Source organism: Solanum dulcamara, chromosome 6 (assembly GCF_947179165.1).
Source record: "Solanum dulcamara chromosome 6, daSolDulc1.2, whole genome shotgun sequence".
Taxonomy (NCBI): Eukaryota; Viridiplantae; Streptophyta; class Magnoliopsida; order Solanales; family Solanaceae; genus Solanum; species Solanum dulcamara.
Genome location: NC_077242.1, coordinates 37099495 through 37116553, shown reverse-complemented (window position 1 = coordinate 37116553; position 17059 = coordinate 37099495). Strand labels below are relative to the sequence as shown.

Sequence of the window (17059 nt, the reverse complement as noted above, 5' to 3'; positions counted from 1 at the left end):
CTTGGAAAGCACAACAATCCATCACTTAATAGCTGATCCAAACACCTTGAGCAAAGATTATTTCATGAAACTTGTGGTGGAGAAAAAAAAAGAGATATGTGGGGCCCCCTCCAATCTTATTTGCAACGCTACAAAGCCACGCTTTGGATATCATTTGTGGTGTGGACTGTTGCTTATTCCCTCATGACCAATTGAGTTTGTTTGTTGAGTGGTGTGATAGAATAATATATGGAGATTGCAGTGGGAAGAGGTTTCCAAGTTGTGACATTATTGCCGAGTTCATCTATTCATGGAAAGAGTATACGTAAAACTTGTGTAACTGTAAAAGGCATTAATTGGAGTAGTGCTAGAACAGGACATTCTCTAACACCATGCATAACGGTGGTTCAAGCTCAGCGAAGGCCAACATGGCTTCCTGGCCTTGACCCTCCGCCTCATCTTGATGGAACGTAGGCTCCCTTTAGTATTCGTTGCCTACTAATGAACTTCTTCATTCTTAGCACCTTGAAATAAAACAAAGAAATCGCCATGAAATTTCCTACTTAGTGGCTCATCATACTTGTGTTTTTTTTAAAATCCTTTTGTAGTCTTGCCGGAGATTTTGGTTTTGATCCACTAGGACTTGGAGAGGATCCTGAAAGTTTGAGATGGTATGTACAAGCAGAACTTGTTCATGCCCGCTTTGCCATGGCTGGGGTTGCTGGAATTCTTTTAACAGATGTAAGTCATTTAATACTTGTGCAACATTTTTTCACTTTAACCTAACATTTCTGGTCATTCTTTTTAGTTGCTTCGTGTGACTGGAATAAGGGACTTGCCAGTGTGGTATGAAGCAGGAGCTACAAAATTTAACTTTGCCAGCACAACAACTCTGCTCATTATTCAACTATTATTGATGGGGTAGAACGTTTAACCCGTCAACAGAATGTTGATTCTGGACAATCTATATACTACCTGCGCTAACTTTCCTTTTGTCTGATTTCGTATTTTTACAGGTTCGTTGAAACAAAAAGGTATATGGATTTTCTTGATCCTGGCTCTCAAGCAAAACCTGGATCCTTTTTTGGACTAGAAGCTGCACTCGAAGGCCTTGAACCAGGGTGAGTTAAATCTTTTTGTTTGCCATCCTTATACTAGAAAGGCTTGCCCTTGTTAGTGCGGAAGTATGGGAAGAATTCTATAGGTGGATCCTCATCCACCCCGAGTACTATGGGTTCAACTAAACCCATTGCTTTCTGTCCAAACTATGTACAGAGATACTAAATTAAGATGTATACAATATAATTACACTTATATTCCAAATACCCATTCTGAACGCAAAGACTTGAGATTTTGAATTTGCCAATGAGCGGCCTTATACTCCTACTAAGCATAGCCAGAAATCTTACATTTAGCAGGTATCCAGGTGGCCCTTTGTTGAATCCTCTTGGAATTGCAAAAGATATCAAGAATGCTGAAGACTGGAAACTGAAAGAGATTAAAAACGGTTCGTTGAGATGCATCATTCTTTTAGTGCTTTCAAGTCTTGTCCATTTTTTATCCTTCCCTCTGTTTTGTAGGACGCCTAGCTATGGTAGCTATGCTTGGTATCTTCGTCCAGGCTTCTGTTACTCATGTTGGTCCTATCGACAATCTGATCGAGCATCTCTCCAATCCATGGCACAAAACCATTCTTCAAACCATTGCTGCATCGAGTTCTTGATTGTTGGAGTTTGTTTAAAACATGACATACTTGAATGTTTTCATACAAAGGTCATTCAGTAAGAAACCTTGTATAAGAAACTTATGTGTATTTCAACCATGTCCTTCCATTTCTTACTATATAATAATAGTAGGACATATAGAGAACAGTGGAAATGAAGGAAATTATACGCTATCATATAGGATAGAAGATGATATCATATGGTTTCAACACAAAGATCAAAGGTCAGGTTATCTGAGGATGATCTTTAGGCCACACCGAGTAATAATCGTACCTGCACCAAGTATTGCGCCAAATCAGTGAATGCAACACGTCTTGCATATAACGTTTCTCTTATGGTTAAATTCCTTCATTTGGTCTAAACATCGAGATCAGGTAAGTATTTTTCCAACAATGACTGTATAAGTGCTTTATACAACTTATGCATATTCTACCCAACAGAAATGGTCAACATGCACATTTCTTGCTATCCATTACAGCATTTGATCAGGATTGCATGAACAAAGCGGAAAACAAGCAAAACACTATCGCAATGGAAAGGAAAAATTTCTGATGGTTAGGTGTTTAACATCGAAGGGCATACCAAATGATACGAAAAACTAGCAAATACTTGAATTATACAACCCATACTGCCAAGAAACCTAATATTTTAGAATCTGAGAACTAGTAGGATAAAACAGTTGAAGCAGCAGATACTTTACTTACAGAATCACTTTATTGACTTCCGCGGCCAAACCTATAAAAACCTTACTCTGTTCTATAAACAGCCCTCCAAAAGGTGAGAGAAGTATTTTGATATTGTACAATACATAATGCTGGGGATGTACACAGAAAAGCAGTGAGAATTTACATCCATCAACCAAGACAAATAACCAGAAAAATATAGGAATAGTTGTATAAAATGACAAGAATCTCTAAAACCCCAAAGCACATCATGCTGTCTTGGCCTGTGCTTTCTTTCTTCCCAGAAGCATCAAGAGCCTTGGGAAGAAGGACCTCTTCTTTTTCTTTGGGATCTTCACTTCTGGAGATGTATCAGTTTCAGTATTACTTGCTTGCTCATATGCTCTTGGACTTGACCTATGATGTAGTGAAGCAGCCTCTGGTGCACGCTCATAGGTTTTCGATGCTTTACTCTCCTCAAAGCTCGTTCTCAGGCTTCTGGTAGTGTTTAACAGTGGAAGAGATTCACCAGCTTTCCGCCTTTGCCCATGCTCAGCCCTCCATTTCCTCAGCTCTTGCTCGACTGCCAATTTCCCGTCCTTGGCTTTCTCTGCCTTCTTCATTGCAATTTCCAGAGCTTCCTTTCTAGTAGTCATCTCACGATTAACCTCCTCCAGCCTGCTTAGACTTCTCAGTTCTGATTCCTTGGCTACTTCAATTTGGATGATAGCAGCAGCCACCCTCTTATTAGCTTGCTCCTCTGCCTCATGGGCCAGCTTGCTGAGATCATAATATTCTTCAAGAGAAAGTGTTACTCCAGATGGGGAATCTTCATCATTGGTGCTTCGAGCTAATTCACTCTCTTGCAGAGCATTGATGGCTTCTAGCGCCAACTTCTCAGAAGCTTTTGCAGCTTCTATCTCCTTATTAGCAGCAAGTAGTCTACTTTCCATGGTACTTGCTCCTGCCTTTGCTTGCTCTTCCTCTTCCTTTGCCTTTCTCAACTCTTCACGAGCTGTTTGTGCAAGTGACTTTGCCCAATCAGCCTCTTCGGCAGCCTCTTGCAATTTCTTGGGAAGCTCCACCACCTTTTCTCTTCTTGCTTCTTTCTCTTTCATCTGCACAAGGGCAATCTCTGACTTGGTCCTGTTCAACTCAGCTTCAAGAGATGCTACAGCAATTGATGCCATGCCTTCTCTCTGCTGGATGGAAGTTAGTTCTGATTTTTCTTTATCTAGTTCTGCCTTCAATGAAGTTGCAGCAACCTTCAAGCAATTTACATCATCTGTTGCTTTCTCGATGTTGAGTTTCACTTCTTCAAGTTCACGTGTAGCCAAGGCAACCGCTGCTTGTATCTTGGCATGAGTTCTTTTCTCTGGTTCTGACAGTTTGCTGAAATTGCCATCTTCAACCGTCTCTTGTTTCAACTTTGATTCCATGTAAGCAGCAAACTCAGCTTTGAGATCCAGTAGCAAAGCTGAAGCAATGTCTAATTTTGCTTTGAGATCCTTCGCAGACAGTATTTGCTGGTTTAGATTCTCAAGCTCCTCTTCTGCCTGCTTTAGTTCTTTCTCCCAATTTAGAGTATCTTGTTCTCTTGCCATTGCTGCTCCAATCCTGTGTTCCTCCACCTCCAAATGTGTAGCTTGTGCAGCTTCTAAAGATTCCTTTGTAGTGATGAGCTCGATAGTCAAATCCTCCACTTCTTTCTCAACTTTCTTTGAGGCAGAAACCGCTTCCTCTGCTTTTTGCACGGCATCATATCTCTCTGACACCAATAAATCATACTCTTTATGAAGATCTTTTAACTCATAATCCACAGTGTTTAACTCCGAAACTGCTGCTTCATGCCTTGCTTTAGCAACTTCAAGCTGCGCCTTGGCTGCAATACTAGCCCCATCAGCAATTCCCTGCTCCATCTCTTCTATCCTGAGCTTGGCAAGTTCTGAGTCTTGTTTTGCTTGTTGCTCTTCAGTTTGTGCTCTCTCCAGGTTCAGCTTCAACTCTTCTATCAGTCTTTTGGTGCTATCTAGTTCCTTCAACATCATCATTTTTGCTTCTTCTGCAGCCTGAGACTGTTTCTTGTATAATGGTATCTCTTCTTGCACATTCGCTAGTTCTTGATCGACAACTTTCCTTCTCTGCATTATCCAGAAGTGGAAGACTTAGTTGAAAATTTTGTAGTGCGAGAGATGTCCAAAAGATGAATGTACAGGTCACCAAGATTTAAAATATCAATATAAAATCTAAATAGTCACCGCTTATGGTGCAATATCCCAGGGGAATTGCAGATGCAATCCTTCATTAGATAGTATCATCTAAAGTGGCTTTCAAGACACTCATTTCACTGACAGCCAAATGGCTTCCTTAGTTGAGATTCAATGAGTATATTAAGGGTTCATGAACTCACCTCCACAGTCTGTACTCGATGAGCCTTCCAGTCAACAATGCCTCCAAACTTGGAAACTGCCTGCTTCACAGATTCAATTGGTGCTGCTGTGTCAATTTTAACTCTGTTAATAACAGAGCTATTAGGATGCTTAGAATGGGCACTGGGTTCTGGAATCTTAACTGTGAGATAGGAAGCCTTGGCTAGGGACTGACCAGTGTTAGGTACCTCTACGTGAATAGTATTTTCGGGCTTTTGTTCTTGAGTGGATAAAGATGCTGTATCAGCAGAAACATGAGTAACACTTGGAGAATTATCTTGCTGAAGTAGAGACACATTATTTTTTTCCACTTCTAAAGGATCAGATTGTATGTGTTCAGAAGAATCTTTTTGGTTTTTTTCTTTTAGGGATGCTGAGTTTGAATTCATGGTTAATAAAGGTGAAGCATCTTGCTCTTCTGTTGGTCCATCAGTAGTATTTTTTGATTGATTCAAAAGACCACCACCAGAACCACCATCAGATGATTGCGGCAATGAATCACTTGCTTTTGCATCCAATATAGATGATGAACTAGCTTCTGAAAGAGCTGTTGAAGGCTCCAACGATTTCAGATCCTCTACCAGTTTAGGTGAGGCTTCCTGCTGAACTGTTGGCACAGCTGATTGAAGATTTCCTATTTCAGAAATGTCACCTGTTCCATCAGATTTAATGGAAGATGCTGAAATTAACCTTCCCGTTGGATCAATATGGCTATCATCCATCAAAAATCTGTCAGAAGATTCTTTTGAATGCAGAGAAGCATCGACGGACGACTCCGGAATTTCAGAGTTCGCTGTTTCATTCATATGTTGCCTAGTTGGAGTTGCACTATGGGATTGATCGTCCTTTGGAACAGAAACTTCAGGTTGAGGAGCACATCCTTGGGGAGAATTTCCCTTCACATCTTTTGTATCTTCCATTTCCAATTAAGAGCTGAGATGAACCCAAAAATAAAATTGGCAACGACAAGTAAGGGGATACATAACCTCTCTCAAGTAATCAAACACCTCCCAACATTTTACCAGGAGGTGAACTACAGAATTGGAGATATCAAACGGCAGTTATTGAAGACCCAACTTAAACTTAAGCAACTGCAACCATTTTCTGTACAATATTAAGATCACCTATTTTGAAGTTTCTACACTAGCCTCTATACAGTCATTCATTCATTTGAGGATTGCTTGTTTGAAACAAAAACAAAGTTAACTTTTGCGAGAAGGTTTAGGGCAACACACCTTACTAATAATATGATGGACTTCCTCCTATCCAAATAAGCTATAATCTTTTTCTGTAAATGGAATACTTATCCTATATTCACTAGTTAATGCAATATCATTTTTACATTGCCAGCGAAATAAACAAAACAATTCGTACTATCCCACATGAGGACACACTTCCCATCAAGTAATTTTATTTGAACACACACTCAATAAAGAATTATGAGACAGTTTTTACTTATAGAAGGAAGTGAAGTCAAACAAGCTATTCAATTTAAAAAAGAAATGTACTAGGGATTTGATAATTAAATAACTAGTAAAGTCTTGTCGGCAAGTGCATTTCTAACTCGAGTTTAACTTATCTAATGGATCACCTAATATTTTCATCAATGAATCGCATAAGGGAGGAGTAAAAGATCACACAATAGAGGTACAGTCCCTACTTTTTATGCAGTTATTTTTGATCTAGTTGTGGTCTACAACTCACTGCATATGAATGCTACGGATTTAATAAAAAAGATATCCAGCTGTACTTCTGATTCATCCCCCTTCCTCCTCAACAACATTGAAGCCAGGGAAAAGAAGAAAAAACAAAACCAACAAGGAAAATGAGAAATTAAAAAGTAGCCAGTCAACGCTACAAAAAATACATCTGTGAAACTTATTGTCATCCTTAAATTTTTTCTCTTCTTCAGCACTCTCATTAAGGAATAAGGACACACCACTCTATGGTGAGACTAATCCTAGTTTAGGATCGTCCATGTGAAATTTAAACTTCTAAGGCTTATTCCAGTTTTTCCATATAACCAAATCCTTGGGTTGTATATGCTCACTCCTAGTGGGGGAACCTTTTAAAGCAAAATGCTGCCTGAACTCCTTTTCTCTTCCTAACGTGCCATCTTCTAAGGCTTATCAGTTTTTCCATATAACTAAATGTTCCACTTGTGTTTGCTCCAAGCAGGAACATAAGCAATCTTTAAAGAAACTTCTGAACTGCACTTCCTGTACCAACATTGGTAGACATTTCTCACAAAACTACAAATACATTATATACGAAACTTCCATCACACATCAAACTCAATAGGTTGAAAGAACAATCAGATGAAATACCTGAAATGTCTACTCTATTTATATGTACTAACGCACATGCTGGAGGTATGGTTGCTGCACTTGGAAAAAAGAAGTCAGTTCTTAGTAGCTTTGCAGTATCAATTTGTGCAGCAAAATGCTTCAGGAAATTCAGTTGAAAACGTAGAAGTAGACATGGAAAAAATCATCCTTCAAGGTTTCCAAGTGATAAAACTAGAGTTTGTAGGATAAATTTCGGGCCCCCAATATAGGAAAGGAATAGCAAAAATCAACTTTTCGGGGAAACATTAGATGATTGAATCTTCCTTTATCCATCACTACAAGATTCTTCATTCAGTAATCTTTATAGCAGATAATGTCAAAGTCATAAACTTCATCAGCAAATTAATGCATGACTAGCACAGTGTTAGTGCAATTGGAGCTTACCACAACAGCAGCTTAGCACATTAAGAGTAGGCATATAAGTTGTGTCTTTAAACCAATCAAAATATGAAAGCAGCTTGAATTTGGGTCACACTTATTTCGAACTGATAAGTTAGATATGCAAGAATCCTTAAACAGCATGCAGAAATCACGCGGAAGCTTCATCCTCCAATTAGATTAACCATATGCATAAAGGGTAGCAGATGGTCTTTCATTTGGCTTTGAAATCTAGAAAAGAGACAACTAATCATAAAAAAAACTATGATTGCTAAATACACAAACTTGAAATGTGTACTTATTTAGTTTATTAGCTAGGAAATAGTACTGTAAGACCCCGGAAGTTGGAAAGTCATAAAACGAGGAACAAAAGATGAAATTTTAGAAAACTCAGCTTTTGGGCACTAGGTGGTCTTCACGAGACCCAATACGGGCCGTGAAGATGACCATGGGCCGTGAAAGGCTACCATGGTCCCTGCCCAGCCAAGTGGTGTTCTGAGAGAGAACCACGTGAGGCCACCACGACCCGTGGTGCGGTCCACGGACCGTTAAGGCTTCCCTGGTGGACACCCCCTGCAGGCCCCTGTCAGAATCCTCTTCACGCCTCAAGTTCACAGACCGTAGTAGCCTCCACGGACCGTGTAGGTCTCCGTGGAGGAACTTCTGAAACTTTCCTGCAAACTCCAAGATTTGAAGTTCAAGGCAACCACCATGGAGGACCACCACAGGCCATGGTGCCCATGACGGGCCGTGGTGGGTCTCGTGGTGGGAAGCCTTCCCAAGCCTTTTTTTTAGAAAAAAACTCAAGTCCCTCACCACGGAGGGGACCACCGACCGTGGTGCCCTTCACGATCCATGGTGATGGCCCGTTATGGGTCCCGAATTCAGCTGTAACGAGGGTTATTCTAGTCTTTTCCCAATACTTCATTAATGAATGTGGACGGTTTTTGGGACTAAGTTCATACCTATTAACTACCCTAAAGCATTCTAACTCTCTCATTCTCTCCATAACTCCCAAAACCCCGAAGTTTTTTCTCCCAAGTCTTCTCTCAAGGTTTTCTTCTCTCTCAAGCAAATTCAAAAGGGTTCTTCAAGGTCAAGCTTTCAATATCTACAATCTAGGGCTAATCAAGGTTAAGGTATGTGGGACTTCATCCATGGTTACCTTTCACCCATGGAACCCCAAAAATTTCTCCTCAATTCCTATTGTAATTTCTTTGATTAAAAGTCCTAATTTCATGATTTGCATTGGGTCTTCTCAATTATGATATATTTCAGTGTTATTAGTCTAATTATGCATAATTCACATCATATTGCATGATTTCAAGTTGAATTTCAATGACCCATGCTATATGCTAAATTCAAGTATGATATATGAGATATGATCATGATTTTCAAGTTATATTTTATGAAAGCTATATGCTATGAATTAAAGATGCATTATGCAAAGAAGTTCATGAATGATGATTCTATGATGTTTCAAGTAAAGTTGAAGATAGGGCAAGTGAAGTCCCTAAAGATGTTTATGATCAAAAATATGTAATGATGGAAGACCTACACCCACATTGCATGAGTTATATGATAGATCAGCTAATCCTATGATTTTACTATGATGATGCTAAATAAGTTATTTTATGATGTTTGTAAAGATGGATTGATAGGTAATTACTATCTTTCTCTATGATGTCTATGATCATGTTTTATGAGTTCCGTTGGGATATTGACTAAGCACCGAGAGGACTTTTAGGTGGGGTTCAGTCCGATAAAGCAGTTAGTTACCCAAGAAAATTCTAATAGCAACCTTTAGTCTCAAACTATGTTGCCCGCGTAGATTTACATATGCCTATATGGCAAAGCTAGTGGATCCACATAGCCTAGTTAAATGAGTTACTTATGGAGTATGCCCTAGCAAGGTAGCCTCCCCTGTCTTGATACAGGAGTCATCGAATTCTATGTATTAGCTGGTATGGTCTTATATGTCGGTTAAAGGTCCTATCCCACACAGTTTCAGTTGAGGTATGAGTTCTTATGATGATTATGAGATTCCTTTGATGTATTGACCAATGAATTTTAACGCTATGATTTTAGACATGATTTAAAGATATTGGTCTTGCATCTCATGATTCATATTGACTATGTCCTATGATTATTGTTCATGCATATTCTCACATACTTGGTGCATTTCATGTACTAACGCATACTTTTTGCCTATATTGTATCATAATATAGGGACCGACGATCACGTTCATCCTCCTCCCGCTCGTGGCTAGAGTCTACTATTAGCTTCTTGTTGGTGAGTCCTCACAGTTCGAGGACATGACATTTATTTCTCATTTGACAGTTATACTTCATTACTCTATGTTGTCTATTGGGTGAGCTAGGCGATTGTCACATGCCCCCATCTAGTATTAGAGGCATGTTAGATAGTACGAGTTTATGTTGTCGCTTTTCCCATTTTGAGATTTATGTTCTATATAAAATTTTGGCTTCCGTATCTTGATTTAGCTTATTGTTTAATTTTCTTATGCATGCTCATGAATAATATGCTAAGAGGCTTGGTTGGAGTTCTTCGAAATTCTAATCGTCAAGTTACGACTAGGCCCTAGGTCGGATCGTGATAAGTACCTAGAGAACACCATGTAGTTCTAACATAATGAAAAATGACAACTAACTTTGTCAGTGAGGCTGCTACCAGTTAAGCACACCTAACCATAGACCATACACCAGCAGGAACAAAAAATAAAAGCCCAGTTTAGGGATGCATCTGTTGTGAACTTTCACGGTGTTGTAATACTGAATCAAGTATTTGAAAAATTGGTAGACAAAATGCAACTTAATTAAAACCGACCCCATGTTTTAGTAATAACATCCACCCCACATCCTATACTATAAACAATTAGCTAGTCATTGACAGTTGGATTCCAGATTCATGAAGTTATATCTGTCTTGTACTTGGTGAACGATTGAGTTGCTTTAAATGTAGGAGTTGATAGTTATTGAAAACTCTGCACAATGTTTTATTAAAGATATGATGTTGCATTAAATCTCCTAGATAAACATGATAGTATTAAGAGTAGATAACAAAAAACATTAGGACTAGTTGTGGTTTTTGACACCGTCTAACCTCATCTGATTGAGCTCCTTACGACACATACATATATGACAAACTGGTCAACGCGGGTATAACTGGACAAAACTAGCAAATTTTTAAAATTAAAAGCATGAACAGGACTACTTATATAAGGTCTCCCTCATGAAAGAGGGACGATACATATGCTAAACAATTAATACCCACAAGATCAATTAATTCCCGCAAGCACCATCCCTAGTATAGGAAAGCCCAAACAACAAGGATACAATTTGTGAGCTAAGCTTGGTTTTGTTTATATACATATAACATTTCCAGTATGCTCTTTTATTTTTTCTGGCATACAATCATCAAACATTTAAATCAAACAATTATACAAGAAACATATTCATGCTCCAATTATAGACAAGCATAATTGACCATTAGTTGATTAAAACAGAAAGAAAACAAAGATTGGGAACATAGCAACAATTACCAGAAATGATCTCTGTCTCTTGATATTCTCCCAAAACAAGACAATAAATGAGAAAAGATAATTGACTGTTGAGAAAAAAAACAGTGGTTTGGAAAAAGGAAGAAGGAGGAGAAGTAGAGGACCTCAAAGATCCTCTTCGTCTACCTTCCTTTTCTTTTTGTCTTTTTCCAATTATGTCTACTTTTCAAAATAAACATTACAATATCTAAAAGTCACCGCCAATTAAGGAGAGCTGTTCTGTTTTCGCTGTGTTTCTTGCGCGTGTTTCAAACAAACCATCCCCGCACAATCATTAAAAAAAAATTCAAATTAGGAAAAATTACTTGAATAAACATTTTTTAACAGATAATTACTTATTTTAACTATATTTTTTATTTATTATTATTTATAGCAATATATAGTAATATTATGATAAATTTGTCATGTATTAAAGTGAATTATGCATGCAATATAAATATATTATAAGTGTTTTAAAATATATTATGCTTGTTTGGTAAGAAATTAACGCAATATATTATAAGTGTGTTAAAATGTGTTAAATATACTATTCATGAATAAAAATTGTATTATATGTGTTTTATAAATTATTTTCAGTGATATGTATTAAAATTGTATTAGAATTGTATTAGAAATGTTTAGTGAAAACAAAATGTTATTGCTATAAATGGTAAGTATTTTCTTAATATAGTATTTCTATGTAAGTTTCCCTTCAAATTATTGGCATGGACTAGTTGAGAAGCCTTTTCTGCTCCAACTAGGAGTGGCAATTGAGCGGGTTGAGTCAAGTTTGGGCGGGTCGAGTCAAGTTTGGGCGGGTCATAATGAGTTAAAAAGACAACAATTGGGTCAAGACCCAACCCAATCCAAAATTATTTGGTTCAACACTGGTTAGGTCAAAATGGATTAGGTAATGGATTATATAACGGGTCAAGACCTAACTCAATCCAATTTTTACTAAGCTTAATTATTTTATTTGTTCTTTTAAACTATTTTAGTACCTAATATTATTGTTTTTTTATTATGACTATCTATAACATATCAAATTGAAAAAAAAACGTTTTTTAAAAATATTTTTATAAGATTTCTCATTAGTCAATTCGTGTTACATATCAATTCAATTTTTAATGGGTTGAAATGAGTTGAGCTAATGAATGAACGAGTCAATAACCAATCCAAACTTAAACTGGTTGGACGAATTGAACAGGTTGGATTTGATTTTTCTACCCCTAGCTCCAACCCACTTCTTTCTCATTAGTGTACTTATTGACGCATCGCGCTGTTAGAAATATATATATATATATATATATATATAAAGAGGGAGTTTAAGTGCTCAAGGAGGCAGAAGGTCAACATGTCTGCTTGAGTGCTTGAAGGGTACTTCAGTAATTTTCTGATGATTTTTTTTTCTAATTTTTAAGTTTTTTGTATATTCAAAATTGTGTAAAAACTATTATAAATCATAATAATTGACAACTTAAAATCATTAAAAAAAACATATAAAAAATCGATTAATTCTTGAAATTAATCTATTGGTGTCACATAAAATGAGACAAAAGAAATAACATGTATTATAAATCTCAATAATTTGAAAACTACGTAAAAAGTATTGTAAATTTTAATAATTAACAACATTTGATTGAACCTTGAAATTCTACTGGTGCTACATATATTGGAACAAAGGGAGTAATATATATTTAAAATTACATTAAAAAATTATAAATCACAATAATTAAAAAATTAAAATAATTTTAAAAAACATATAAAAAGTTTGATCGACTCTCGAATTAGTGTCACATAAATAGGGATAGATGAGTAACATATATTGTTTAAAAATGACGTAAAAGTATATAGATCACAATAATTAAAAATTAAAAGACATATAGAAAATTAAATTGATTCTTAAAATTTTATTGGTGCCACATAAATTGGGACAAAGGGAGTAATACATAAATTAGTACTATAAATCGCAATAATCAACAGCTTAAAATATCTAAAAAAAATCATATTAAAATTTGACTGACTCTCTAAATTCTATATATGTCACATAGATTGAGATAAAAAAATAACAAATATTGAACCCGTGCTAGCACAGGCACCTGTATATATACACGTACTTCGGGCAGTCATAAAAAAAAAATTATCAAAAAGTTAATATGCTAACAATTAATTTTGAAACTCTTCTTCTTTTCTATGAGAACAAAAATATTTCTAAATAGCACATATTTGGGTTAATTAGTAATTCTAAACTCTTCTTCTTTTCTATGAGAACAAAAATATTTCTAAATAGCACATATTTGGGTTAATTAGTAATTCTTTTTAGTTATAGTGGATACTTATTTGTGATGTAATTTATGTTTTCACTAATTAAGTAATATTTAAAGAGTATTAAAATCTACGAAAAGGTAGAATGACCTGGGAAACCCTTATATTTGGCTTCGTTTGTCAGTTGGACCCTTCTACTTATCACTTTGCTAACTGAACCATTAAACCCATCAAGACACGGCATTTTAAACCATTTTTCACCCGATTAGTGCACGTGTAATACAACTGATTACACATGAAATTTCACGTCATTTTTTAATGACACGTAAGAAATTAAGTATTAAAAATAAAAATAAAAAATCAAATAAGTCACTTTTGCAATTTCTGAATATTTTCAAATACCACATTTTTCATATTTTCTCACAAATTAATCATCAAATTCATGTCAAATGGATGGAATTCATCTCCATTTGACTTGAAAATTCAACTACAACTTCACCAACACAAAACCCAACAAATCCTAATCACAATTTTTGTTATTCTTCAAGCTTTTTCAAACTTATCAATGAAGTTTTAAATTTTTCAATACCCACTTTTTACTTTAGCTTATACCCACACCTTCTCTTTGAATCCAACTAATAACAATGGTCTCGATATTTTTAAAATCTAAAAAACTAAAATTTAAAGGGGGTGAAGGAGGAGGTAAGGAGGCAGAACGAAGGTGTTAGGGGTGGGTTTAGTGGGCTAAAGAAGAAGAAGAAGAAGAGAGGGATGGAGAAGAAAAAAGTTGGGCTGGAGAAGAAAGAAGTTGGGGTGGGGGCGGAGGGGAGAGGTTAAAGAAGAAGAAAGTTGGGAATGGGGTGAGCGGAGGGATGATTGAAGAAGAAGATAAATTTTTTAATTTTTTTTAAAATTAATTATTATTATTTTTTAACATAAAATATTGTGTTTACTCACTTTAAAACGCATGTAATCACGTATTTTTCCAACTCAGCAATACTAATGCCAGATAAGGTAGGTCAATGGTCAGAGGAGTTTAAAATATTGTGTTTCGATGGGTTTAAGGGTTCAGTTGACAAAGTGATAAGTAGAAGAATTCAACTGACAAACGAAACTAAGTACAAGTGTCTCTCAGATTATTCTGCCTTAAAAAAAATGCTTAAGCCTTTGGGTTAGAAATTTTGTACGTCATCTATAATCTTAAGGTGACATGACTTCTTTGATTGTTTTATTTTTGTGGTGCAGTCTTACCTTTTAGAGAAAAGACTCAAATATTCCATCGAATTTTGAGAAAAAGCTCATCTATGCCATCCGTTAAAAGTTTAGCTCATTTATGTCATTTTCGTTTGAGATTAAGGCTCATCCATGCCATTATTTGTTAATTGAAATGGTATAGATGAGCCAAACTTTATCGGATGACATAGATGAGCCTTTTCTCAAAGTTTGATGACATATTTGAACTTTTTCCATTTTAAATAATAATTTAGTTAATGACGCGGCCGAATCATAATTGACCACGTGTACAAAATAGTTTTGCAAAATAGAAAATATTTTAGTTTACAAATAATGGCATGGATGGGCCTTTTCTCGGACGAAATTGACATAAATGAGTCAAACTTTTAACGAATAACATAAATAAGCTTTTTGTCAAAGTTCGATTACATATTTAAACTTTTTCCCTGCCTTTTATTTCAGAGATATTATATAACTTGTTAAGCATCTCTTTTCTGTTCCTAACTCTGTCTGATCATCTAATTATCATCTAAATTTCCATAAAATCAAATTTAAAAGCTTGGTATTTGACTTTCAATTTCCTCCTTTAAAGCTAAGAGTCTGGCCTTCAAACTATTAAAATTATTGTCGAATGGATAGGTAATTGACTCATATAGGTACTTATTTGTAATGTATGAAGTATTTTGGTTTTGTCTAATTAAGAAACATATAATGTACAAAAACTCATATTGAAATAAAAGTTTACATAATTTTCTACTAAAAGTTATGTACGATTTAGAAATTTTTGTATATCATCTCTAATTTTAAGACGACATGACTTCTTTGATTATCGTTTGTTATAGTAAAATCTCAATATTTTTCTAAATTTTTTATGTAATATGTCAAGTGATATTCTACACGACCTCAAAATATCTTAGCTTTACGTTTACCTTAATGAACCAAGTTGCCAAACGTGTTTCAACTGAAGAGGTAAAAGAAGTAAAGTAAGAATACAATAATTAATGTGGAAACACTTGGCTCAAAAGGTGTAAAAATCACGACATGTTCCCCAACAGGAATTTTCTCCCAACTTCACTAAATGAAAATGAGTCTTACCACAAAAACGATTACAAACTATGTAACCTAAGGAATAATAAATTAAACCTTATGCTAGCACACACCTCTCAAGGTATGTGTTCCCAAATCTACGAGTTGCCTACAATTTAAAGACTATATCTCTACTTCAGCTTATAATTCACTGAACTATCAATACATCAAATCACAAACTCAAAGAAAAAACTTCCTAAAACATAAACTCCGTAAAAGGACCAGTTTTGTAATGACCCTCGAGGTCATTTTCATCTTTCTAAAATATTTTTAGCATTTAGAGCTTTCCTGTAGCAACTCCAAGCCATATATGACTTGCTGGCACTAACAGTTTGGTCGCCTGGTCGTTCATTTGAGTTTTATGCCCGATTCCCTATTTTGGAGCTCTTGGAGTTTGAATGATTGACTTCGGTCAAAAATACATTTTCAAAATGGAATTCTGATGGTTTTATCAGCTCCGGAATGACCAAATTAGGCTAGTAGCATGGTCGGCATGAGTATCGAGGCAATCAGTGCGAGTTTGGGGCCATGTAGCGCTTTAGTCTTTGAAATTTGGCCTAAGGTTGACTTTGGTCAAAATTCTTGGTAAACACATTCGGATTGAAATTCCATTAGCATGTAGCTCCGGAATGTCGATTTTGGTCTAGAGCGACCTTTCGTTCATGTCCCAAGGCTTCCGGTCTCATTTCGAGCCTCCTTATGAAAATGGCAAAAATTATGCCTGGGTATGGGACTCACATTTTTGTCAAGACGACCTCGAATAAAAATTTCGACTGCGCAATTGATTCCTAAACGTCGAATTTGGTGGGGTAGCATAGTCCGTTATCGCGCAAGGGAATCCGAAAGAATCCTGAGTACCTCATTGGATGCTTGGCCTTTTCCAAAACTCAGCTGTTATGGTTGAGTTTGGTGCCGTCGCTAAAGTGGCCCTTGGTCGCTAAAGCGACCAAGGCATCGCTAAAGCGGTTGTCGATTAAGTGACATGACCTTCGCTAAAGCGGCCTGTCGCTTTAGCGACATGGGTATCGCTTTAGATAGGCCCACCTTTTGATGAGTTTCGCTTAAGCGAACTTCGTCTTCGCTTTTGCGATACCTGAAGGTCATTTTAAGACCCATTTTCAGCCTTGTTCTTCAAACTTTAAAAAACAATTTTGGGAGCTAGCGACCTCCGATTTGGACAATTCCAAGGGCATTGTGTTCGTGGTGATCTTGGCTATGCGTGGGAGTGTTCGAGAGGCTTCAGAAAGGAAGGTAGTGAGGTAATTTCTTGCCTAAAGGGGTTGCCCTAGCTTACTTTAAGCCTAATGGTGGTTTATTTGTTGGGCTAATTTCTCTCATTTTGAGCATCTATTTGTGTCCCATTTTGGGGTACAATCTCAACAATGTGTTTGAACC

At 36.3% G+C, this 17059-nt stretch overlaps 2 protein-coding genes across 3 annotated transcripts; one reads left to right on the top strand and one right to left on the bottom strand.

The window, feature by feature from the left end:
* On the top strand, window positions 1-1848 carry LOC129893483 (photosystem I chlorophyll a/b-binding protein 5, chloroplastic). Its single transcript, XM_055969020.1, has 6 exons — window positions 1-449; window positions 588-720; window positions 788-900; window positions 996-1100; window positions 1398-1486; window positions 1560-1848. The coding sequence occupies exons 1-6, from the start codon at window positions 229-231 to the stop codon at window positions 1700-1702; spliced, it is 804 nt and encodes a 267-aa protein (XP_055824995.1). The 5' UTR covers window positions 1-228; the 3' UTR covers window positions 1703-1848.
* Window positions 1849-2349: 501 nt separating this feature from the next.
* LOC129893481 (protein WEAK CHLOROPLAST MOVEMENT UNDER BLUE LIGHT 1-like) lies at window positions 2350-11268 on the bottom strand. Of its 2 annotated transcripts, XM_055969018.1 has the most exons (4): window positions 11084-11268; window positions 7122-7175; window positions 4776-5727; window positions 2350-4506 (listed from the first exon to the last, which is right to left on the bottom strand). In XM_055969018.1, exons 3-4 carry the CDS (start codon window positions 5712-5714, stop codon window positions 2635-2637), a joined length of 2811 nt encoding a protein of 936 aa, XP_055824993.1. In that variant the 5' UTR covers window positions 5715-5727; window positions 7122-7175; window positions 11084-11268; the 3' UTR covers window positions 2350-2634. The 2 variants fall into 2 exon arrangements, with proteins under 2 accessions (XP_055824993.1, XP_055824994.1); XM_055969019.1 differs by lacking the exon at window positions 7122-7175.
* Between the last annotated feature and the right edge of the window lie 5791 nt (window positions 11269-17059).

What these genes read in the sequence shown, in the direction of transcription:
- LOC129893483 (XM_055969020.1), top strand. Translation starts at nt 229, where the DNA reads ATGGAGATTGCAGTGGGAAGAGGTTTCCAAGTTGTGACATTATTGCCG. An exon ending in CCGCCTCATCTTGATGGAAC is followed by an intron (nt 450 to 587) that starts GTAGGCTCCCTT and finishes ATCCTTTTGTAG; the next exon opens with TCTTGCCGGAGATTTTGGTT. An exon ending in CTGGAATTCTTTTAACAGAT is followed by an intron (nt 721 to 787) that starts GTAAGTCATTTA and finishes CATTCTTTTTAG; the next exon opens with TTGCTTCGTGTGACTGGAAT.
- LOC129893481 (XM_055969018.1), bottom strand. Translation starts at nt 5,714, where the DNA reads ATGGAAGATACAAAAGATGTGAAGGGAAATTCTCCCCAAGGATGTGCT. An exon ending in ATCGAGTACAGACTGTGGAG is followed by an intron (nt 4,507 to 4,775) that starts GTGAGTTCATGA and finishes TGGATAATGCAG; the next exon opens with AGAAGGAAAGTTGTCGATCA.